Below are 27,446 nucleotides of genomic sequence, written 5' to 3' on the forward strand. Positions count from 1 at the left end.
TTAGAAAAACTACTATACGTATTATCTCACTTGATCCTCACAATAACCTTGCAGTGTTATTACAGTTCCCATTTCACAAATAAAGAAACTGAGGCACAAAGAAGTTACATGAATTTACTTATGATCACTAATTGGGTAACTAATAAGTATCTGAGGCTGGTTTCAATGGCTTTATCCATCATATTTTAATTGACATCTTATGATGAAGAATTTGACTAAAAGTCTTTTTTTCCTCTTTACAATTATCATCCATGTGGACATAGTTTAAGTACATAGATCCAGTGACTAATGTCTTTCACTGTCAAGGAACAAACAAATATCTTTTTTTTTTCTATTGTAGCTCAAACTCAGGAGTTATTATGAAGGTACACATTTTCAAATAGATTCATTCTAAATTTTCTTTTCAGTTATTTGACATGTATGCATATAATATGGAATTTTTATAAGAAAGTTGAGCAGTATCCTGACATTTTATTTATTTCTGTATCTATATAAAGTGCATACACATTTACAGCTAATGATATGTATGTGTACACACACACATTTTCAAAAATTTAGAAATAGCAACAAATTTATCTACATTTTGCTTCTATTCTACTTGTTATTCTCCAACTTAAAAAAATAGTTATTTTATATTTCCTATTGCATTCTGAAAATGTACATATGATGGACTTCTCCAGAAAATATAGATTAAAAACATAATTTATATAAAAATAACAGTACATAAGATGGACCATTCCAGAAAATTCAAATTAAAAACGTAATTTAGATTAAAATAAACAGAGCTTTGAGTTTTCATTTTAACTAACTCATTCATTTAAATTCATATCACTTTATTTCCCATTTCAGAAAGGAGACTATATAAATGGATGGATACTATTAAAATTGAAAGTAATGAAAAGAAGGTTTTGACACATTAGAAAGGGTATTTGCTCTAGACTCCAATGTCCTGGGTTTAATCCCGCCTTTATATTATCTTGGACAAGTTACTTAAATTTCCTTGATTTTAGTTTTCTGATCTATAAGAGGTTGAACTTGGACTAACTGACTTCTGGGATCCCTTTCATCTCTTTGATGTAATGAATTTGAACATAATGTCTTAGGGCAATATGTTTTTATAGTATACTATTGATGCTGCAGTTTTTTCCTCAAGAATTTAACAGAATGGAGTCAACACATGTTAATATCAAGCCCATGAGGGGATGAATACTATAGAACCTAAATAGGAATTGAGGGGAGGAAATTGAATTATCAAAGTACTTTAATAGTCAACTCTCAAGCGTTCCAAGCCTGGGGTTTTCTTTTGGTCTTCTCAGATTAATCAAGAATAATCAATCCCTGGATTATCATGTAGAAAATCCTCTCCTGACTCAGATTAGAAGCAAGCAAGAAAAAAAAAATGTGCTTAACCTTGGAAATACTTGTTTTTGTAGAGGACGAATTTAAATAACAGTATTCTATTTTCTTCTCTAATGAATATAGCTCTGACTTAGGATGATAGAAACAATAACCCAGAATAACCACTCTCTCTGTCAGTTCCCTTTATCATACTACAAAAAATTATCACTAATAAACATTTGCTGTTAAAATCTATATTCATCTATCTATCAATAATCTATTCACCTCTCTTTAGCTCTGTCTTTCTGTCTCTGTGTCTCTGTGTCTGCCTCTCTCTTTCTATTTGAATCTCTGTCTCCCTATCCCTGTATTTCTGTCTCTTTGTCTCTATTTCTCTCTCTTCCCACCTTGTCATCTTTAAAAATTTGGGTTGAAAAATTGACATGATTAGCTTTGCCACTCAAAAATCGTGAATTGACAAAAAAATCACATTCATTAGAGAACTATGTGAATGTTGTAAAGCAAAAAATATCATTAGACTGTAATTGTTAATCACCATCACTACCACAACTATCACCATCATTCATCTCTTTCCTCACCATTCCCAGTCTTATTTACTGCAACTTATTCTTCACACTATTGCCAAAACTACTTTCTCAAGTGAACTAACTTCTAGGGGATAGGGGAAAAAAATCAATCAGCCAATACAAAACAAAACAAAATGACAACAAAACTCTTTAATTATTTTTCCTTGGCAATTGGATACTCTTATTGAGCCATCTCCAACTTAAAATGAATTTTTTAAACAAATAAAACTTTTGTCTGGACGGTTTTTTTTTTATTCTGCAGTTATTTTGTTATTGTTCAGGAATGTTCTACTTTTTTTTTTTTTTTTTTTTTTTTGCTGAGGCAATTGGGTTAAGTGACTTGCCTCATGTCACACAGCTAGGAAATATTAAGTGTCTGAAGTCAGCTTTGAACTCGGTTCTCCTCACTTTAGGGCTGGCACTCTATTCACTGTGCCATCTAGCTACCCAAATATCCAGCATTTTACCCCTTTTAAGGTTTTCTTGGCAAAGATACCAAAGTAGTTTCTTATTTTCATCTCTAGCTCATTTTACAGATGAGGAAACTGAGACAAACATGGTTAAATGATTTGCCAGGGTCACATGGCTAGGTGTGAGTCTGAGTATGAATTTAAACTCAAGTCTTCCTGATTCCAGGCCAAATGTTCAATATACTGAATCACCTACCTAACCCACTTTAATTGTACCTGTCTTGGAATATTGAGGCAGGTTAGAGTAAAATGTAGAGGATTTGCTTCAACTCCAGGTTTTACTTCTTACTATATGTATGCCTTTGTAGAATCATCTTTCTAGGTCTCAGGCTAATTAACTATTAAATGAAGAAGTTGAAATACTTTAACTCTAAGATCCCTTCAAGCTTTAAATCTATGATGATGTGGTCTTGTGATGGACTGGTACTCTTGTTTACTCTCACACATATTTTTTTTTTAGGTCAATTTGCCATCAGAGATCCATCTTCCAGAGTTTTTTATCTCCTCCTACAAGTGGCCTGGATGGACTCATGACCCCTTGGATCAAAAAAACTGTGCTGCATCCTGGGCATTTTCCACTGCAAGTAATATTGTTATTTTGATTCTCTTCTCTATAAATTCCTTATAGTATGAGAACTAGATGGAACCTTAGCGATTATCTGGTACAATCTCTTTTATAACAATGAAACTGAGACAGAGTGTAATAATACAATTAGTAACAAGACTTTGAAAACAAACTCAGGTCCCATGATCCCTTGTATAGCATTTAACTTATGAAAATTTCCAGTGCCAATGCTAAATAGATTACAATTGTAATATCTATTATTTTTAAAAATTAAATAATGAGTATACCTATAAGGTTCTAAATCATGCCTGATGAAGATTTGCATGCTTAAAATGGATAGAATCAGAAGTAGAATTTATTAGAAAAAAAGACTAGTCAATATTGATTTTATGCAAAGTCAAACAAAGATTTGATCAACAGAGCAATCTACATTATATGTCAGTCATATTAATATTGTTTTAGATGTTTAGAAAAATTGATGGGAAAACTGGAAAATATGTCAGAAACTATAGACCTATATTTCACACTGTATACCAAAACAAGGTCAAAATGGATACATCTCATTTCTTTATTATTATATCATATTTTTACTTTTCATCAGAAATCATATTACTCACCTAGACCACCTACCTTTGTAGTAACTTTCAAACATCAAAACCACTTTCAAACAATGAGCTTTGTTAGAATTAAATATAACCAAAGAATGGACCCACAAACTCTGAGGACAATCTTAGGATCACAGACTAAGAGCTGAAAAGGACCTTAGAGGCCAAATTTAACCCTCAATCTGAATCAAGTCTGAGCATTGGCAACATTATTGTAATTAGTCAATCTCAGATGACTACTTTAAAGTCACATTCATTACTTTTTAGTCACCCTTTGGGTTGCAAAAAGGCCTTTGTCCTAAAAGAAATATTTTACTTATCAAAATTGTAAAAATAGCAGTGTTTATCTCTGGTAAGATTTAGTCATTAGTTCTGATGATTCCTATGAATATGTTAGGTGCCCAATATATTATCTTTATACTACACTGTATTGTACTGCATTGCATTGTGGGTAAGCACTAGACTTGTCATTTCATTGATATAGAGAACTCTCAAATGTGGAAATGACCTCTTTCAAAGCAAATTAGCACTGTATCTGCAACATAACTATTATGGAGAGGTATCTTGAGTACTGAGAGGTTAAATAGGTTTACCAGAGTCACATAGCGAATAGGTGTCAAAGGTGGAATTTGAACTCAAATCAATCCAGTTCTAAGACCAGTTATCTATCCAAACTGCACTATATAATTTTTTGCATTATATTATGTAGTATTATACTAATAAATATAAATATTTTATCATTATATTTACAGCTAGCATTTATATGCCTCGTTTAGGTTTTCAAAGCACTCTTCATATTTTAACTCATTTGATGCTCACAACAACTCTATGAGGTAGGGTCCTATTGTTAACTTCATTTTACAGATGAGGAAACTGAGAAAAGAATGATTAAGTAACAATCAGGATAATTGAACTAGTAATTATCTGAGGCTGGATATAAGGCTATAATAAGAATATACTATTTTTCATAGCAATTTAGATAATTATTTAAACAAGTCAAAATAAATTAGAAAAATAAAGAGGTGAAGGAAAAAAGGGGACTTTTCAGAAAAGATGGCAAAAAAAAGTGGCTAGTTACAAAGACAAATCAAACTCAATCTCAATGACAGAAACTCAAGCAGTAAAGATTTTTGCAAGAATGAGCAAGCAACATAGGGCAAATTTTTAGACAGCAACTAATAAACAGAAACAACAAGCAAATGTGCCCCATGAGTAATGCTCAATAAAGCTTTTAAAACAGGGAGATGAAAATAACGTCAAATGAATTGAATCATTCTTCTGCTCTCTGATCTTTTTCTAAATATTACATGTAAATTTGAACTAAATACTCTCTGAGATGCAGATATATCTGGATAAGTGATGGGGCGTATTCTGTAGATTATATATATAGGAGAAAAACAGGAAAAAATCCATGTATTTCAATTGCATTTCATTGAAAAGTATTGAATTTTAGACCAAATAAAGGGTAACCTTAAATCATTAAAAAAAAAAAAATCTTTGTTGATTCTGAACCCATGTACTGAACCTTCTACTTTCAAGGCAATGAAGTACTTTAAATGAAGTACTTTAAAATTGGATTTTAAATTGAATGGGGAGTTACTGGAATATAAGAATAATAGTGGTATTTTGAATGCTGTTTATACTTATGTGACCTCAGGCGAATCCCAGTGAAAAGAATTGAGGAGTTTAGGAGGATAGGAGCTATAACAATAATGCTTAGGTATAATTTTTTTTAAATGAAGATTTTTCTAACATGAGCATTTTGAGTAGACTGACTACAAAGGCAATTTTGGCAACAGAATTTTATAACTCCATTAAGAGGATGAGAGAAGAAAATTCCAAAAGGCAGACCTCAAAGTAAAGCCTCATGTAAAGCAAAGGAAGTTGGGGGAACAGCCATGGCCTAGTTTAAAAAAATACACATATTTATATAGAATTTGAAACTCAGTTCAACCATCCATCAGTGCTGCTTAGTACCTTTGTGAACCTGAAAAAGTCACAACCTCTTTGGGAATCAATTTCCTCAATTGTAAAATAAAGAGATTAGACCAAATAATTTTGAATGTCCCTTCTGAGAAAATAGCTCTAATTCTATGATCCTAAATAAGAGTAAATCCTCCTTAATATATATCAGGAGAATCTTTTGAGAATAACTCTTATCTTAATTTTTTATTTTTTTAATACTCTTAGGATCATATATTTAGAGCTTGAACCTATCACTGAACATATGAAGAAACCAAGTTTCAGAGCAAATGACTTAACTTGGGTCAGACAATGCTAAGTACTGGAATTGAACTCAGATCTTCTTAGTTCCAAGTCAAGGACTCTATGTAGAATACCATTTCCTCTTCTCTATCTCCATTCTCTGAATTTAATCCTCTAACAAAGAAAAATGGTTTAGGAGAAAAATTAATATAATAATGATGCTTCTCACTATATGTAACATTCTGTCTCTCAAGACCTCACCTCTCTAATTAGAAGGAAATAATCTTTATCACCATCAATTTTCTAGAATTTAATGAGAGATCAGATGTTGATCAGTGTTATTTTAATTTATATCTTCATTTTTTTGTACATTTCTCCCTCCTCTTGATGATTTTACTCTATTCAATTTATAAAAGTCTTCCACATTTCTCTGAATTCTTTCTATTAATATATTCTTCAATCAATTGAAGTCCATTTTGTTCCAAGTTTTTGCTGTTATAAACAAAATGTTCTGCTATGAATATTTTGGTATATTTGAGGACTTCATATTTTTGATTCCTTTCTTGTCAAGTTTCAGTTGATGCTATAAATCTCAGATATGTTTATATAGCAGTTTGGTTGGAATATGCAATATTTACAGATCTTTACTATCAAAATAGTTCAGCAAAAATCATAGTATGGCATTATTTGGCACCAGGAAAAGAAGATGTGATAACAGATTGATACATTCTTTAAGGCTTCTTATATGGATTTTAATGACTGGATGATTTGTTTTTAGGAGGGAAAATACATTTCAAATGTATCATAAAAAAACAATCAAACAGGAGGTTTCTGAGAAGATGGTGAAGTAGTATAGAAAATTTCAAACTCTCCAGTTTTCCCAACAAATAGAAAAAATATGTGCCTCAGGGTGAACATAAACTGATGAAAAACAAAGACAACGAGGGAAAGAACAAGAGGTCCTCTTTGGACAAGACCCTACGAAACACCTCAGAACCAGGTTTAACCAATGTAAACACCTTCAATCTAGTTCTGCAGAAATAGCAAGTAGGGAACCCCAGGGCCAGGTGGAGCCATAGGAACTTTCACCTTGCAGATAGCTTGATGACCTGGGGGTCTGAGGCTGGCAAAACTGAATGAACCTCTGTTGATTATCAATGCTAAATCCAGCTGTGCTGCAAAGATGTGACCCTAGATGAGAAGTATAGAGCCAGAACTCTGGAGAAGTATACTTGAAACAAGGATTCTTAAAAGGTGTTAACTCAGTGGAATTTATAAGACAGTGGTTATCTAGTTCAGCATGGTGATTAATGCTGAACTAGTTCAGTATGATTGAATTAATCTTACAACAAATAAAGCAAAGAGACAGACTCTGAAAGAGACAATAAGGAATTTGGACTTATCCCTGGCTATTGTAGTTGTGATTACTCTGCTGAAATGAAGACTGGTCCCAAGACCTCCAGAAAGCTAACCAGAACATTACAGAGAAGGGTCCAGCACACTCCCTCAGTTTAGAAGGAGTGGGATAGGGATGTTGCTGGCTGCTGGCATTTACAGAAAGGCAGAGGTTTTGGTTTAAGATTTCAAGTAAAAGAGGAGAGCTAAAGTGAAACTAGAGGTATCATCCTCTCAAATCCAGAGTTAGGAATGCTTACACTAGTGGTACACACACACACACACACACACATTCTCTCTCTTTCTTTCTCTCTCTCTCTCTCTCTCTCTCTCTCTCTCTCAAATGACCAGGTAAAGAAGAAACTTACTATGGGAATAGAGAAGGCCAGAGTTCATCTTCAGAGGAGGACAGTGAAGTTAAAAAGATGCCTCTTCTACCCCAAGTAGTTAAACAGCTACCTGCGCAGAAAGAATTTATAGAAAAACTCATAAAAGACTAAAAATCAAGTGAGAGAGTTGAGAAAAAAAAACTTTTTAAAAAATTCAAGAAAAAGAAGATTAGAAAAAAAAGTTAACCAACTAGAAAAGCAGATATAGAATCTTAAAGAAGAAAATAATTCCTTGAAAATTAGAATTAGGCAAGGTGAAGACAATGAAGCATAAGAGATTAAGAAAGAATCAAACAAAACTTAAAGAATGAAGGTTTGAACAGAATGTGAAACATAAGAAAAACCACAGATGTGAAGCAAAGATCAAAAGGAGAAAATAAAATTATAATTAGACTACCTGAAAACTGTGACCAAAAAAAGAATCTTGACACAATAATGCAAGAAATAATCCAAGAAAATTATCCTGGAGTGATAGAACATGAAGGGGAGTTGAAATAGGGAAAAATCCATTGATCACCACCTCAAAGAGATCCTTTGTGGAAAATACATAGGAATGTTATTGCTAAATTTTGAAACCCCCAGGTCAAAAGGAAATTTTGCAAGAAACAAGACAAAAACAATTCATATATGCTAGAGCTACAATTAGGATTGTATAGGATTTGTCAGCAATGACAAAAAATAATGGCAGTTCCTAGAATCATATATACAAGCAATCAAAAGAACTGGGCCTGTGACCAAAAATATATTTAGCACAATTGTCTATAATATTGAATAAAAAAAAGATATTTAGTGAATTTGCAGATTTTCAGGACTTTGAATCAAACCCAAACTTAATAGAAAATTTAATATATGAGCCAATAGCAAAGATTAATTTCAAGAAACTTAACATGGATAAATTCTTTATGTCTTTACATGGAAGTTTTTACCATATGTTTAAGACTGACATTAGTAATTGAATAGCTTAAAAGAAAGATTGGAGCAGAGTTGAGTATGATCTGCTTCTAAAAAGCAAAAGTATCTAGGAAAATGTAAAATTAGTAATTATGTTATACAAATAAGATGCATAGGAAGAGCCAGTCTTGAGGCATTGGTGAGGTGGAGGACTTGTAGTTCTGAAAATCTACTCACATCAGCAATGGTTCCAAACACAGACACACATACACACACACACCCACACGTGTGCTCACACTTCTTCCAGAGTGCACATGTTAAGCTTGGAATCATTGCAGTGTACCCACAATCCTCCTTCAGAGTTGTAGCAGTATGCAGTATGGTGTCCTGAGCCAAACCCTTTCCCATGATGCATGACAACAGCAGACAAGTCATAGATGAAACATTCTGGTCTGAGGGACTTTAAAGACTCTCTGTAGCAATATGGCTCCATGTTTAGAATTTCATCAAAACCAACATGTACTCCTATTTTCTCTCGATGATTACGTCCTGACCACCTGAATCGTTTAAGATGTAGTCTCAGAACTTGAGGCAGCCGACACACCATAAGCTGTTTCTGGGCCTCTGTGAGTATAACTGGTTTTGAAGAAAATTTCCTGCGCTTTGTGTTACACTGGTCACACACATATATTTTTCCTTCTAAAGCTTCAGTTTCTGTGAACTTGGCCAACATTTCTGTAACCAAGCATGGATACTGGGCAGCCATTTCTTTTCCATTACAGTGGTATCTTTCAGGAAATTCCAGTGACAGGTCCCAGAAAGGTTCCTTGAAATCACTGTTGACCGATACAATTATATGTATATATAAATAAATATATATATATATATATAGATATATAGATATAGATATATAGATATATATATAGATAGATAGATAGATTTGCTTGCATCTCTACATGTGGAGAAGGAATCAGATGGGTGCCTATGAGCCGCATTCGCCTTGTCCATCACAGAGAGATGGAGCAGACCCTTGAAACAAAGGAGAAGACCCAAGAAATATCGGGTGGTTCTGTTGCTGATTGTGCTCACCATTGAAAGAGCATAGCTGACAAGGAGACTGTTAAAAAGACTTTTAAAATCTTCAGGAATCATTGGATTTCCTAACACAAGATGAAACTGTTTTAATTCTTGAAAAACCAGCGAGAACAATTGGATTCCTTAAGATGAAAAATTGTTGATGAGACTTTTGTAGTACTTCAGGGCTTACAGGAACTATTGGATTCCTGGCACATGAACTAACGCACAATGGATTCCTTATGGACTATTTCTAGGACTTATGGACATGTGTAAATTTTCAGGTTGATTCATGTTGTTACATTACTACTAGCCTGTGTTATATTGCTATGTGCTTATGTAAATTGTGTATAATGCCTCCCATATTGATGGATTTATGTATACCATGTATATCTGTTACAAAGTTCTGGCCCATATTGATGGATTTATGTGTACCCCTTCAGAAACCCACTAATCTGATTAGATTTCCTATTTCCTTTGGTGTTTTCATCTAACAAAAGAAAGGGGGAGATGTTGGAATCCTTACAAACTGCTAACTAATTAGAGTTGATCTAATCTTACAAGAAGATTTTGGCCAGAACCTGAAACAAGGTACTAAGTAGAACTAATTAGTACAATGCTTGTGTTTACACCTTTGTGTTCACACCTCCCTTAAAGCTCTTTGGGCCAGAGAGCACTATGGGAGAAAACCCATAATCCCATTCTCTCAGAAGATTCACATATAAGGCAAGAGAGCTATTCCAGAATACATTTTCCACTTGGCTGGCTGGTCGCAGAGGAGAGTTCAGCTGGATTGGAGAGGAGCGACTCTGGTGGCAGACAAAGAGTTTTCAGAGGATAAAGCTACGAGTGAGAGTTCAGTGGACAACCAGATTCATCTTCATCTCACACCACTGTGGTAGGTGGCTGGGCTCCTGCACGCCCCCCACTGAGACCAAGCTGGTCTGAAAGACTCACCAGAAAGCTAGCTGAGCCCCAAGTGAAGGAGACAAGAGATTCATTCCATCTCTATGTTGGTTGGAGGCTGAAGAAAGCAGAGGCAGAGGCTGAAGGACAGAACCTTTGGATTTGGAGACATCTGGAGGGCTCTAAGCTAAACCGGCTGTGTTTTGAGAAGAGAAAGAACAAGATACAGCATCCTCCGAAATATATAAAGAAAGAAGCGGGGAGAGAATAGGATAACATAGGGTATAGAAGGATATGGAGAGTGTCAATGGGGAAAGGTGTATAGATTAATGAGTAAAGATGGGATAGAAGAGTGTGTTGAGTTATGGTAGTGAGATAATATCTGTAAATTCATAGTAAAGTGATAAAGGGGGGAAAGGTGGCATAGGATAAGGTAGGATATAGAAGGATGTTTAGATTAACAGGAATGAGATAAGGTATATAGATTAGTGGGATTGAGGGATTCATGGGTGGGGAGAAGTTAAGTTTAGTGAGGCAAGTTAAGGAGCAGAATTAAACAAGAGTTAGCAAGGGTAGGAAATAAGAGATATAAGCAAACACCACAGCAAGTATCAGGAGTAGAATTTATTAGGAAAAAAAGTATGTCTAGTAATCAATAATTTTAGGCAAAGTCAATTAAAGATTCAATCAAGAGAGACATCTATATTAGTTCAGCTATATTCATATTGTTTTATATGTTTGTGTAAATGAGTGAATGTGTGTTTTTGTGTGGGTGAGTAAATGTCAGCATGTATGCATGTTTAAGTGTATGTATGTGTGTATATAGATATATGTATATGTGTGGATGGGTATGAACACACACACACACACACACACACACATATACCACACACACAATCTATATGTGTGTGTGTGTGTGTGTGTGTGTGTGTGTGTATGTGTTTCACTGTATCCTGCTTGGGGTAGATGGGGTGAATGGAAGTGCAAAAAAAAAAAAGTAAAAAGTACACCACAAAGAAAACAAGAATAATGTATTAGGAAGAAAAAAAAAAAAGGGACACTCATGCATATAATCTCTTCTGTTATTATATATGCTTTCTTGACATGGAAATTTATTATATATTTTGAATCCTCCCCAATGTTCTGTTGGACACATGGCAGTGTTTTGTGGGGTTGTGTGTGTGTGTGTGTGTGTGTCTTTTTAAATTTTCCTTTTCTGTATTTCTTTTTCTATTTTGCTTTTTTCTTATTTTGTAACAACAACAACAAAAAACCAAAACAAGAACAAAACCTGCCAGAAAAATAAAGAGAAACAAGCAAACAAAAAAATTACTGTGTTAGTTAAGATCTGATAAATACTGCAAAAAATCATTGAAGTATGCTCTGGCATATCTCTTTAAATATCTGGGCTCAATGCACATTAGTGTGGTATACTTTGGATATTGATATAATGTATTTATATATCTAATAACAACATATTTAATTACATTTTAGTAGGTTGGAAAGTCAATTGGTAAGGTATTATGAACTATATATGTATATGAATGAAAATGGTTTATATTGTAACAAGTCAATACTTTACTTCAATCAGGTGTAGCAGCTGATCGAATAGCAATTCAGTCCAATGGTCGTTATACAGATAATCTATCTCCTCAGAATTTGATCTCTTGCTGTGTCAAAAATCGGCATGGATGCAAAGGAGGAAGCATTGACAAAGCTTGGTGGTACCTGAGAAAACGTGGGTAAATAGCAGCTCAAAATGTATTTTCAGGTTTCTTATGGGAACCATTCAGAGTTAGAATTTATAATCAAATATTGAAAAATGTATTTGATTATTGGGTATAAATTGGGTATAAATTTACCTCAGGGCCAAGGGCAATGGTCTGTTTGTCACAAACATTGAATCTTTTATAATAGCCAGTTTTAACATAGGCCTTTACTATTTGTAAAGCACATTGAATATATTCACACATCTAATCCTTACAATACCTCTAAGAGATAAATACTATAGACACCTCTCTATTTTTTTGATAAAAAGAAAAAAAAAACAAAGAGGAAAGGTTAAATGACTTGTCCATTGACATACCAAAATTTGGAATAATATTTAAATTATTTTCTTTTAATTCCAAAGGAATATTTTCAACTGTAGTATGTTGTCTCAGTGTCAGAAAGTGTGTAGGACAATATCTGCTAAATTGAATTGAATTAAATTGCCATGATTAATGATTTATTGAAAGAAATTGTTTGCTATCCTGTGATATTTATCTACACTTTGCTGTACTGTGACCATATCATTTAAAGAATGTATGCATTCCTAATCTAACTCATGGCAATTCTAAAGATTTTTTTAATGGCTTGAGAAGTTATAAGGAATGTCATTGTTGCTTATCTTTAAAAAGAAAATGCCACAGAAATCTTGGTTATCTTCATTTAGGTTTTTGGAAAGTCAGTAGACTAGTTAAGTAAATTTCATTTGGACATGCCTTAAAAATACTTGGCTTTTGATAATAATCCATACACACTGATAGGATACAACTCATCAAACTAAACAAGTTTCAACCGTCATTCCCTTCCTTCTCAAGCTGACTCCAATCTGACATAGTTTATGGAGGTATGATTATGGTAAACATTAAGTGATGTTGTGAGAAAAAGAAAAAAAAAGTAAAAATGTGAAACTAGTATGCTTTGATCTGCATTCAGACTTCATAGTTCTTTCTCCATATGTGTATAACATTTTCCAATATGAGTCTTCTGAAGATGTCTTGAATCATTGTATTTCGAGAATTAAGTCTATCACAGTGGACCATCTCACAATGTGATTGTTACTGTGTACAGTGTTCTACTAGTTTATCTCACTTCACTTAGCATTAGTTCATGTAAGTCTTTTCAAACTTTTTTGAAATCAGCCTGCTCATCATTCCTTATAGAATAATAGTATTCCATTATATTCATTTACTATAATTTATTAATTATTAATATAATTATTATACAATACTATAATATAATTCATTTCTTAATTGATGGACATCCTCTCAATTTTCCATTCCTTGCCACCAAAAAAGAGTTATTATAAACATTTTTGCACATGTGGGTTCTTTTTCCTTTTTTATTATCTTTTTGGGACATAGCCCAGTGGTGGTACTATTGGATCCAAGAGTATACATGGTTTTACAATCCTTTGGCGATAGTGCCAAAATGTTTTCCAGAATGGTTAGATGAATTCACAACCCCATTAGTTCATTAGTGAACCAGTTTTCCCATATTCCTCTACCTCACTTATCATCTACAAAAAGTGATAATTTTTATTCCTCATTGCTTATTTTTCTTTATTTTTTCTCTTGTTGTATTGTTATATTTAACATTTCTTGTACAATACTGAATAAAAATCGTAATATGGACATCTTTGCTTCACTCCCATTATTAGTAGGAAGGCTTCAAGTTTTATTCTTATTACAAATAATGCTTGCTCTTGGCTTTAAATAGGTACTATTTATAATTTTAAGAAAAGATCTATTGATTTTTATGCTTTTTAGTGTTTTAAATTGAATTGAGTATTGTTTTTTAATCAAAAATTTTCTACAATTATTGAGATAATCATATAATACTTATTACGATTTAATATAATCAGTTATGCTGATAGTTTTTCTAATATTGAATTAACCTTTCATTCTTGGTACAAATCTTACCTAATCACAGGGCATGACCTTTGTGATATATTGTTGGAATTTTTTTTGCTAATTTATTTAAATTTTTTTCATTCATATTCATTAAACAAATTGGTCTATAGTTTTATTTCTCTGTTTTTGTTTAACTGTTTTAGGTATCAAAACCATACTTGTGTCATAAAAAAGAATTTCGTAGAAGTTATTGACCTATTTTTTCTTTTTTCTTTTTTAATAATTATAACGTTTTATTGATAGAACCCATGCCTGGGTAATTTTTTACAACATTATCCCTTGCACTCACTTCTGTTCTGACTTTTCCCTTCCCTCCCTCCACCCCCTACCACTGATGGCAAGCAGTCCTATACTGTTAAATATGTCACAGTATTTCCTAGATACAATATATGTGTGCAGAACCGAACAGTTCTCTTGTTGTACAGGAAGAGTTGGATTCAGAAGGTAAAAATAACCTGGGAAGAAAAACAAAAATGCCAACAGTTTACATTCATTTTCCAGTGTTCTTTCTTTGGGTGTAACTGCTTCTGTCCATCATTGATTAATTGAAACTGAATTAGATCTTCTCTTTGTCAAAAAAAGTCCATTTCCATCAGAATTGATCATCATATAGTATTGTTGTTGAAGTATATAATGATCTCCTGGTTCTGCTCATTTCACTCAGCATCAGTTCCTGTAAGTCTCTCCAAGCCTCTCTATTCATCCTGCTGGTCATTTATTACAGAACAATAATATTCCATAACATTCATATGCCATGATTTACCCAACCATTCTCCAATTGATAAGCATCCATTCATTTTTCAGTTTCTAGCCACTACAAACAGGGCTACCACAAACATTTTGGCACGTACATATTGACCTATTTTTTTCAAATATTTTATATAGTGCTGGGATTAATGATTTCTGAAATGTTTGGTAAAATTCATTTGTGAATCTAAAGGTTTCTAGGGATTTTTTTCTTAGCAATCTCATTGATGGCTTATTCAATTTCTTTTACTAAAATAAATTTATTTATTTTATTTATTCTACCATTAATCTGGGCAGTCTGTCTATCTACATCTATCTATCTGTCTGTCTAAAATCAATTTATCAATCTATTTATCTCTATTCATCTATCTCTATGTCTCTCTAGTTTTGTAAATACACATCCATTTCAGTTAGACAAATAGATTGACATTTAATGGTACAAAATAATTCCTAACAATTTGCTTTAATTTATTTTTCATGTGATACATTCATCTTTTAATTTTTGATCCAATAATTTGATTTCTTTTTTCTTTTAAAAATTAACCAATTATTTATTTAAATCTATGTCTTAAAAGAAAAGGAAAAACAAAAGGCCAAACAAGGTTCCAGCAAAATTAATCATTGAATCTATCATGTCTGATAATATTTTTCTCAGTTATGCTATCATAGTCCCCTATCTTGACAAAGAGATTTATTTTTCTATTTTTTCTTTGGCATTGAGCTAGATCATTACACTTACAAGGCATTCAATTTTTATTTCTGGTAAGATCAAAATTCAACCTGACAGGATTGTGTTTACATTACACTAAATATTTACTTATGTTAATATTTCAGGGGTTACATTTAATATCCAATGTCTAAACATCATGGTCACTTTAGACTCTAAGGCATTTTTATTAGTGTGTTATGTGATAAAATTTGTATTAAAAACTATAGTTATTTATTGAAAGAAGCGGTATAGTGGATATGATACTGAATTTGGAGACAAGATGACTTGGGACCAAATTTTTATTTACTAACTTTGTGACTCTGGACAAGTAATTTAATTTCTCTTTGCCTTAGCCCTTACTTCTTAGGGATTGTTAAAAGGATTACATGAGAGATAGCACATGCAAATCACTTTGCAAACCTTTTGGATGTATGTGAATGCCACTTATTAAATGGATCCGTAATCTAATTAAAATAGATATTCCCTCTAAAAATGCAGATTGAAACACATCTATATTTGCCTATGTAACTTTTGTTCATTGCCTTCCATGACAGCAGATTAAAAGCTATGTCAGACACACTACTTTTATCACAAAATTCACTTAGCTAAAGGATACTTCCAGTTCTGATTGTTATTTTAATTTAAAAAATCATTTGTCTCTTAGGACAAAGGAGATAGAGAAATAGTAAGTCAAGGAAAGGCAGGGCAGATATATATTATTGTGAAATACAAGGAATTAAAATCACAGAAATTTACCCTGTGCAGGGGAGAGGAACAAGGAACAAGTTAAGTTGTAGCATTTACTGTGAAAGTTCTTCTTGGATAGAATCTTGAAAACATTGCCAAAGATTATGACATCTCATATGAGAAATTGAAGGTGATGAGGACACAGATGGTGTTTTCTTCAAGGCTCCTCATGAAGGCAAGGGATGCAGAAGAGAAAAAACTGGTTTGGGGAATTCATAGTTGGCTAAGAAGGTAATGTTTGAGAATGTGATTTGGATTTCTTGGTCAGAACTTAAAATATAGGAATACAGTATCCTAACCAGAGGTGGAATGTACATAACAAAAACTGGTAAGCATATGTTTGCCTGGTATTATGCAAGTCAAATCTAAAGCCAAATTAAAAGGCTTGAGGGAAGTAGAAAACTGGCTATTTATATATACTACAGTAAATGTTCTAGAACAATACTTCTTAAACTTTTTTCATTTGAGACTCTTTTTTGCTCAGAAATTTTTTACATGACCCATGATACACAGGTATTTAAAATACATATATAAATCAAATATTTACTGATAATAAATCATAATTTCACAACCCTCACATTCAGTTATGAATTTCTATATGGGGTCAAAGCCCACAGTTTAAGAAACTGGGAGAATAGATGTAGTGAATAGAAGTAGAGCAGCATCTTTGAGATATTCACAAATTTACTGAAACAAAAACCCAGAAAGTTAAGGAGTGGTAAATTTCAGGATTTCAGGTATCTATACACAAATATCTAAAGTTTAGGCAGTAAATAAGAAAAATTAGCATTCTAAAGAACATAGTCAACTCTGACCTCTATAAAAACTATGGAAGTATGCTGCAATGAATCTCTTGACTAGAATATAGCTTTGCATGGGTATACATAATTTTCATTTTATTCATTTATTTAGTATTTTATTTCCCCAAGTTGCACATAAAAACAATTTTAAATTTTCATTTTTAAAATTTTGAGTTTCAGATTCCTTTGTCCCTTGTACTTCCATCACTGAACATACAAGCAATTCAATATAGTTTATATGTGTGTAGTCATGCAAAACATTTTCTTAATAGTCATATTGTGAAAGAAAACAGACCCCCCCCAAATCAAACTAATCAATTAGCTAACCAATCAAACAACAACAACAGAAATCTAAAAAAAAATACCCTTCAATATGTGTGGTCAATCAAGATGTTGTCAGTTCGTTCTCTGAGTATGGATAGAATTTTTTTTTTTCATTATAAATCCTTCAGAGTTGTCTTAGATCATTGTATTTCTGAGAATAGTTTTGTTACTCACAGCTGATCATCTTACCATGCTGTTTTTACTTTGTATGTAGCACATTTCTTTTTGACCCAGATCATGGAAACCTTTCTAGATTTTTCTGAAAACATCTTTGCTCATCATTTCTTATAGCACAATAGTATTTCTAAAATAATCATACTACAATTTATTCAGCCATTCTCCAAATGATGAGCCTGCCCACAATTTCACATTCTTTGCCTCCAGAAAAAAGATCTGCTATAAATATTTTTTTTGTATATATAGCTCCTTTATCTGTTAGATAACTTTTAAAATCTTTTTTGGGATACTGACCTGGCAGTGATATTGCTCAGTCAAATATTATGCATAGATTTATAGCTTTTTGAGCATAGTTCCAAATTGCGCTACAGAATATTTGAAATACTCCACTGAGAGTGCCTTGATGCTTCATATTTTTTTGACATGACTTCCAACATTTGTCATTGTCCTTTTCTGTCTTATTGGCTAATCTAATATATATGTAGTAGTACTTCAGATTTGTTTTAATTTGCATTTCTATGCAAATTTTATAGTTACTTAGAGCATTTTTTCATATGGCTATATGTAATGATCACGTATTTAAAATCAGCCAGAGTCAGGAACTCAGGTTAAGGGAAAAATCTTCAGTCTTTATTGAAGTGAAGAGGTGAACAAAGATTGCGATAGCAATATGGGCAAAAAGGATTGTGATAGCAATATGGGCAGCTGCGACAGGAAGCCAGCTAGCAGAGAAAGTGGGGGCTGAGCTCTCCTCCCCTTCCTTTTTCACTCCCCTGCCTCCATCCACCAGAATCGTCATTTCCTATACAACACATCAGGACTTGCACAAAGAGTGGGCCGGGGGCCATTCTTTCTCCAAGCTTATATTACTATTTAGCCTCATGTGCTTGGGACCTCAGTGCATCAACTCAAGCCTCAGCCCATTACATCTCCCGTTTTCTTTTGCCATGATTATCTCATATGCAAATTGTTCTTATCTTTTGATCATTTCTTAACTAGGGAATGGATCTTATTTTTATAAATTTGACTCAATTCTCTATATTTGAGAAAATTGGTTTCATATGTTACTATTTGTATTTCTCTCATTTATTCTATTCTAGCTCTCCTTTCATTATGAATCTTCTCAAAAGTGTTTTGCTTCTGATTAACCTCTCCCCTAATATATCCTGCCCTTCCTTTTATCATCTCATTACCCTCCCTTTAACTTTTTGCTTTATCAACACCCTGTATGTAAGGTAAATTTCTTTATCTTATTTTCTCTTTGGGCCAATTCTGATGAGAGTAAAGTTCACTCAACTCTCCTTTCATTTGCTCAATTCTAATTTTTAAGAAATGTCTTTCTTCAGTGAGCTTCTGTACTTCCTTTTCCATTTGTCCAACTCCATTTTTAAAGGAGTTGTTTTCTTCAATGGATTTCTTTTCCCATTTAATCTATTCTACTTTTTACAGAGTTTTTTTCTTCAGTAAATTTTTGTACTTTTCCTTTCATTTGATCATTTGTACTTTTTTTTAAAGGAATTCTTCTCCTCACTGATTTTTCATATATCCTTTACAATTTGACCTAACCTATTTTCTAAGGTTTTATTTTCTTTAATGTTTTTTGTGTCTCTTTAACAAGCTGTTGATTTGTTTTTCATAATTTTTCTTGCATCACTCTCATTTGCCTTTCCAATTTTCCCTCTATTTCTCTTATTTGATTTTCAAAATTATTTTTGAATTGAGAACAATTCATATTTTTCTGGGAGGCCTTGGATGTAGGGAGCTTTGATTCTGTTATCTTTTGTGTATGTGTTTTGATCTTCCTAGTAAAGTTTTATGGTCAACATCTTTTTTCTATTGTTTGCTCATTTTTTCCAGCCTACTACTTGACTTTTATCACTTTGTTAGAGTAGGGCTCTGCTTCCGGGTTAGAGGGTGCATTGTCCCAAAGTTCAGGGGTTTTGTGAGACTGTTTTCAGAGATACTTATAGGGATCTGTGATCAAGACCTTCTAAGTTGGTATGATATAATTAGAGGTATGTTTACTATTGATCTGGTTTGTGCTCTGGTCTGTGAATGATCACTAGCATTATTTTCTGCCTTGAAACTGTGAGGAGGATTCTTTGCTCCACTGTGGCTTCTCCTCACCCTGGGACTGCCAATTGACTCCATCTCTTATAAATTATTATTATTTTTAAGTAAGACAAAGAAATGGATAAGAGGTTAGTATTAATTTGATCTATGATCAATGAAGAAAGAAGCAGGAATGATTTTTATCATAAGAGTCTACTATGAACCACCAGGGCAGAAAGAACAAATAGATAGGAATTCAGAAAATGATGGGAAACCTAAATTATCCAGATGCATAATGGGATTGTCTCCAGTAAAAGCAGAAAGTGTAATGACTTATTGGCATGTATTAATGATTATTTCATCACTAAAGAGGTAGTGGAAAACAAGTGAAATACTTTTGTTCTGGGTCTTATCCTCCACAACAGTAACAACTGATCCTGACAGTAGAAGTAGGAATATTTATCATATAGAGAAGAGAAATACTGGGGAAAATCTGCTGTTAGCTGTGTATTTTGGAAAAGAAGACTCTAAAGGTTAAAGACAAGGGTAGATAAAACCTTAATGATTAATATTAGCAATTCAGGAAAGATGGGAAATTCTGAAGACACTAAGGAAAACAATCTAAATAAAGGGAAAAATGAGAATTGTGCAGGGACAAAGATAGATTCTCAGATACTTAACTTGGATGGAAAAAAAAAAGTAGTGAATAGTAATAGATGAAAGGAAGAGAAAGTAATAGAGGATGAATTTAAAGGCATGATTTGCCCCTGTAGAAATAATATCAAGAGTGTCAAAGCTCAGAATAAATGGAAGTTGCCAAAAAAAAACTGAGTTAAAAAAAAGGTTTTATTTTTGTCATTGTTGATGATTTACCTGTATTGAGGGAAAAAAGAGGATCTAAGGAGAGAAATTAGCCCTTCTCAGAGTGAATGGAATATAAATTACTTTTATTTTGTTTTCCCACATTTTATTTTGTTTTCTGCAGCTCATTTTACAGATGTGGAATGTGAGGTAAAGAGAGTGAAATGTCTAGCCAAGACTCACAAAGTTAGTAATTGTCTGAGGCCAGATTTAAACTCAGAAAGATGAGTTTTATTGACTCTAGGTTCTGCCCTGTGTCATTGCATCAGATAGCTCTTCAGAAATTAGAGGAATGACTGGGAACAAGTCTAGAAAGGAATATATACCTAGTTCAAATAAAGAAATAATAAAAGAATGCCTATCTTACTTTGAAAAATTTAAATCAAAACCCCCAATCAAATACCAAACTTGAAATTCTAAAAATAAAAGGAAAGATGAATAAAATTGAAAGTAATAAAAAACTATTGAATTAATAAATAAAACTAAGAGTTGGTTTTATGAAAAAACCAACAAAGAAGATAAATCTTTAGTAAATTTGATTAGAAAAAGGGAAGAGGAAAATCAAATTGTTAGTCTCAAAAATAAAAAGAGAGAACTTTCCACCAATTAAGAGGAAATTAGAGCAATAATTAGGAGTTATTTTTCCCAACTTATGCCAATAAATTTGATAACATAAGTGAAATGGAGGATACCTACCAAAAATATAGATTGCCCAGATTAACAGAGAAAGAATTAAATTGCTTGGTCTTATTTTAGAAAAAGAAATAGAACAGGCTATTAATCAACTGCCTAGGAAAAAAATCCCCAGGAGTAGATGAATTTACATGTGAATTTTACCAAACATTTAAAAAACAATTAGTTCTAATACTATTTAAACTATTGAAAAAATAGGGAATGAAGGACTCCTACCAATTCCTTTTATGACACCTAAACTAGGTGATACCTAAACTAGGTAGGACAAAAACAGAGAAAGAAAATTATAGATCACTCTCCCTAACAAATATTGATGCAAAAATCTTAAATATAATATTAGCAAAAATATTACAGAAAACCATTCCCACAATAATACACCATGACCATGTAGGATTTACACCAGGAATGCAGGGCTGGTTCAATATTAGGAAAACTATTAACATAATTTACTATATCAATAATCAAATGAACAAAAATCATATAATTATCTCAATAGATGCAGAAAAAGCATGTGATAAAATCCAACACCCATTCCTATTAAAAACACTAGAGAGTATAGGAATAAGTGGACTTTTCCTTAAAATACTCAGTAACATCTATTTAAAACCATCAATAGACATCATATGTAATAGGGATAAATTGGAACCATTCCCCAAAAGATCAGGGATAAAACAAGGTTGCCCACTATCACCATTATTTGATATTGTATTAGAAATGCTAGCTTTGGTAATAAAAGATGAAAAATATATTAAAGGAATTAGAGTAGGTAATGAGAAAACCAAATTATCACTCTTTGCTGATGATATGATGGTATACTTAGAGGACCCCAGGGATTCTACTAAAAAGCTATTGGAAATAATCCACCCCTTTAGCAGAATTGCAGGATACAAAATAAACCCACATAAGTCATCAGCATTCTTATATATCACTAATAAAATCCAACAGTTAGAGTTATAAAGAGAAATTCCATTTAAAGTAACTACTGATAGTATAAAATATTTAGGAATCTATCTGCCAAGGGAAAATCAGAAACTATATGAGCAAAACTACAAAACACTTTCCACACAAATAAAGTCAGATCTAACCAATTGGAAAAAATATTAAATGCTCTTGGATTGGGTGAGCAAATATAACAAAGATGACAATACTACCTAAGCTAATCTATTTATTTAGTGCTATACCAATCAGACTCCCAAAAAAACTATTTTAAGGACCTAGAAAAAATAAGAACAAATTCATATGAAAAAGCAAAAGGCCAAGAATTTCAAGGGAATTAATGAAAAAAAATCAAATAAAGGTGGCCTTAGCTGTACCAGATCTAAAATTATGTTATAAAGCAGCAATTACCAAAACCATTTGGTACTAGCTAAGAAATAGACTAGTTGACCAATGAAATAGGTTAGGTTCACAGGACAAAATAATCAGTAATTATAGCAGTCTAGTATTCAATAAGCCCCAAGGCCCCAGATTTTGGGATAAGAATTCACTATTTGACAAAAACTACTAGAAAAATTGGAAACTATTATGAAAGAAACTAGGCATTTATCCACAACATTACATACCAAGATAAGATCAAAATGGATTTATGATCTAGGCATAATGGATGATATTATAAATAAATTAGAAAAACATAGGATAGTTTACCTCTCAGACCTGTGGAGGAGGAAGGAATTTGTGACCAAAGAAAACTAGAGATCATTACTTATCACAAAATAGATAATTTTGATTATATTAAGTTAAAAAAAGTTTTTTGTACAAACAAAACTAATACAGACAAGATTAGAAAGGAAGCAATAAACTGGGAAAACATTTTTACATTCAAAGATTCTGATAAAGCCTCATTTTCCAAATATATAAAAAATTGACTCAAATATACAAGAAATCAAGCCATTCTCTAATTGATAAATTCTCAAAGGATATGAAAGGATAATTTTTAGGCAGAAATTGAAACTATTTCTAGTCATATGAAAAGATGCTCCAAATCATTATTGAACAGAGAAATGCAAATTAAGATAACTCTAGGATAACACTACACACCTCTCAGATTGGCTAAAATGATAGGAAAAGATAATGCGGAATGTTGGAAGGGATGTGGGAAAACTGGGACACTGATACATTGTTCGTGGAACTGTGAATGAATCCAACCATTCTGGAGAGCAATTTAAAACTACACTCAAAAAGTTATCAAGCTGTGCATACCCTTTGATCCAGCAGTATTTCTTACTGGGCTTATATCCCAAAGAGATCTTAAAGGAGGGAAAAGGACCCGCATGTACAAAATATTTGTGGCACCTCTTTTTGTAGTAGCTAGAAACTGGAAACTGAATGGATGTGCATCAATTGGAGAATATGGTATATGAATAGCTTGGGATATTATTGTTCTATAAGAAATGACCAAAAGGATGCTTTCACAGAGGTCTGGAGAGACTTACATGAACTGATGCTAAGTGAAATGAGCAGAATCAAGAGATCATTATACATGGCCACAAGAAGACTATGTGATGATCAATTCTGATGGACTTGGCTCTCTTTAACAATGAGATGATTCAAACCAGTTCAGTTGTCCAGTAATGAAGAGAATCATGTACCCCTAGGGAGAGGACTATGGGAACTGAGTGTGGACCACAACATAGTATTTTCATTCTTTCTGTTATTGTTTGCTTGCAGTTTTGTTTTCCTTTTCAGGTTTATTTTTTCTTTTTATATCTGATTTTTCTTGCACAGCAAGATAACTATATAAATATGTATACATATATTGCATTTAACATATAATTTAACATTTTAACATGTATTGGACTACCTGTAATCTAGGGGAGGGGGTGTGGGGAAATAGAGGAAAATTTGGAACAGAAAGTTTTTCAAGGATCAATGTTGCAAAAATTACCCATGCATATGTTTTGTAAATACAAATATATAATAATAAAAAAATTAAAATAAAGAAAAATTCATATCACTTGACCCATGTGAACTACAGCTTCAGGTATTTGTCAATATGACTTTTGATCCACTATTGGTAATATATGAAAGATCCTGGATAAAGGAAGAGAGAACGTAAGATTAGAATAGGTTAAAAAAAGATTCTAATTTTTACCTACATACAAAAAGGTAAAAAAAAACTAGAGGTTGAAAATATGTACCAATCATCTTCATTTCCAATTCTGGCTACATTTTAGAAAAGGCTATTGTGGGTAGGGTGAGAGATCATTTGGAAATAGAAATTTTGAACATAATTTGATCTTAAGGTAAGCTTGACATCATGAAGGACAGATCATTCTGACTAAATATAATTTTTTTTAATAAAGTGATAACTATAGAGGTCAGGGAAATGTCATAAATACAGTTTTACCTAGACTACAGAAGAAAACAAACATTTACTTAGTTCCTATTTTATTCCAGGTAGTGTGTTAAATGCTTTACAAATATTATTTCATTTCTTCTCAACAACCATAGGAGTTAGGTGCTATTTTTTTTTTTTTGTATTGTTATTTTGTAGTTAAGGAAAGAGTGAGGTGGAGGTTAGGACAATGGAGACAAGATGGTAGAGTAAAGATAGGAAATAAGACAGAGGATAAGCAACTTGTCCAAGATCATATAGTTGGCATCAAAATGCATGTTTAAATTTAGGTCTTTTTGACCCCAGGTCTAATACTCTGTCTATAGTATCATCTAGTAACCAAGTGAATCATTTGATAAAGTAAGTCATGTTTTTTTATGACATTCACAGAGATGGGTGAGCTAGGAGATAGTACAGTTATAACTAGTTTTAGGACCATCCTCAAAGAGTGATCCTTAAATGATTCCATGTTATCTTGGAAAGAAGTCCCTATTAGCATACATAGTTCTTCCATACTATTTAGTGTTTTTGTCATTGACTTAGAGGGAAAAGAAAACATAGTTAGTATTCTTGTCAAAGTTGCATTTGACATAAAGATGATAAGTATAGCTGACACAGAAGTTCAAGTCTACATTTTAAAAAATCTTGTTATGATGGGGTATTTGGCAGTATTTAATAAAATAATTTTAATGGGGATGAATGCACTTTGTTGCAGAAAAATTATTTCAAGCATTCAACACAGGCATACTTAGAAATTAGTATGAAAACAAACAATTGAGCTTATAGATTGTGGACCGCATGCTCAGTGTGAATTAGAAATATGATAAGAGAAGCAAAAATGTTTATGCTATCTAAGATTGCCTTAAGAGGAATAAGGAGATGACAATCCTTTTCAATTCTGTTTTGGTCAGAATCTAGAGTATTGTGTTCAGGTATTCATGCCAACTTTACGAATGACAATAATAAGATAGAGATGGGTTATAGCTCAGAAAGTAGGATGAGAAGACACTTTATGAATCCATGAGATATGATGATTAATTAAATAAATTGAGGGAATCAAGAAAAGGGATGAAGCATAAGTAAAATAATACTAATCTTAAAGTATTGGAATGATTAGTTTTATTTAGTGAGATGCCTATCTCAGTAGGCAGATCAAGTTGTGGTGAATGCAAGTAATAAAATGGCAGCTTTAGACTTGGTGTTGGGGGTGGGGAGAGGAGAACCAAAAACAACAATAACACAATCTTCTTAACTGAATTCTTCAAAAGTGTAATGAACTGCCTTTAGAGGTTGTTACTTCCTCCTTATGAAAGATCATCAAGTAGAATATGGGTGACCACTAGCTAAGTATCCTCTTCTCTCTTTTTTATTTGTTTTTTATTATTTTTTTTAGTCTATAGCCACTAAAGTCCTTTCCAACTTTAACGTTTTATCATTCCTTTCTTAATAATGTCCTTTCACCCTTCTTTTCTTTGACTTCCTTGTGCTTAGAACAAAACCTAATAAAAAGTAGGCATTAATAAATGGTTATCAGCTGATTGATTGATTTCCTTCCTTTTAATACTTTATTCCACAAGGACCATGATATAAGGATGGCTCATTACTATTCCACTGCCAAGACTTCAGTATTCCTTTTTTTTTGTCTCCTCCTCTTTCTTTGGGGTTCCTCCCTTTTTTCTTCTCATTTTTCCTTCTCTGCACTCCCTCTTTTCCCTCTCTTTCTTTCCATCTCATTTCCTTACCCTTCCTCCTTTTCTTCTTTTCTTTCTTCTTCACCAGCCAGCTACAATTTCCTTTATTCTTCTCCCACCCAATTTTACTTTTATCCCTCTCCATTTATGTCATCTTTCAAGGAAGAGGGAAAAAAAATTTATCAAATGCCTGCTATATGACTAGAACTATGCTAGGTGCTTTACAAATGTTATCTCATTTGAGACTCACAACAACTAACAGCCCTAAGAAATAGATGCTGTTGTGATCTCCCCTTTTAAAGTTATAGAAAGTGAGGCAAACAGAAGATAAATGACCTGACTAGGATCACATAACTAGTAAAGATATGAGCTCAGTCTTCAAGACTCTGCTCAGTACTTTGTCTCAAGCTTGCCAAAGCAAAATATAGGGGAATACATTGTTCCTTTTGTGGAAAAACTAAGGGCAAAAAATATGCAGACCCTTTTCTATTATTACTTTTTTGATTCTTTATCTATTTTACCCTTTCAGTGTGTATAGTGGAGTAAGTCTTGACACAGGATTTAAAAGACTTGGGTTTAAATCCTGGGTCTTGATCCATTGTCTTGGAAAAGTCACTTAAACTTCCAAAATTTAATTTCTTCAACTTTAAATTGAGGTACTTAAATCAACGAGCCTCTGAGGTCCCTTCTAACTTTAAATCTATGATACTTCAGGTCTACTAACACAGCATGTCAGGTTCACACCTGATTAATATATCTGCTGCATTTTTTTAATATCTATTTCATCATCACAAGTAGAAACCCATGTGCCCATTTTTGTTTTTGATAATGCTAATGTGACAAAAGTCATTGCTCTTCATATTGTATTTCAAGTTGATCATGGTGTTTCCTATTTCTAACTTGATTGATTATCTGCTAAAGGGCTACTACAGTATTCAATCTGAAAAGACTAAAGACTTCTTTAGACCATGATTCAGCTAATGACTAATTTGGTCTATATGCTCTAGGCAGAGAGATACATATGAGGGGAGACATTTTCAGGGATGGCAGTATATCTCTATGTCTTTTTGTTTTTTAAAAAAATCACATTATCTATGTTCTACTGTTTTGAGGAAATCAGTGCGATATGCACTTATATATAATGACTTTCTGCATCAGCAGGGATCATGATGATATTTCTATTTTGTTGTTCTCATTTTTCAGTCCTTT

General features: G+C 32.7%; 1 protein-coding gene across 2 annotated transcripts in view; it reads left to right on the top strand.

Moving 5' to 3' along the window:
• TINAG (tubulointerstitial nephritis antigen) overlaps positions 1–27,446 on the top strand; it is a 229,519-nt gene that overhangs the window by 80,665 nt on the left and 121,408 nt on the right. For both annotated transcript variants that reach the window (XM_051997176.1, XM_051997177.1), the window contains exons 5-6: positions 2,856–2,979; positions 12,017–12,167. In XM_051997176.1, coding sequence (XP_051853136.1) covers positions 2,856–2,979; positions 12,017–12,167 — 275 coding nt within the window. The remainder of the gene's footprint in view (positions 1–2,855; positions 2,980–12,016; positions 12,168–27,446) is intronic.

Source organism: Antechinus flavipes, chromosome 4 (assembly GCF_016432865.1).
Source record: "Antechinus flavipes isolate AdamAnt ecotype Samford, QLD, Australia chromosome 4, AdamAnt_v2, whole genome shotgun sequence".
In the NCBI taxonomy this organism is placed as follows: Eukaryota; Metazoa; Chordata; class Mammalia; order Dasyuromorphia; family Dasyuridae; genus Antechinus; species Antechinus flavipes.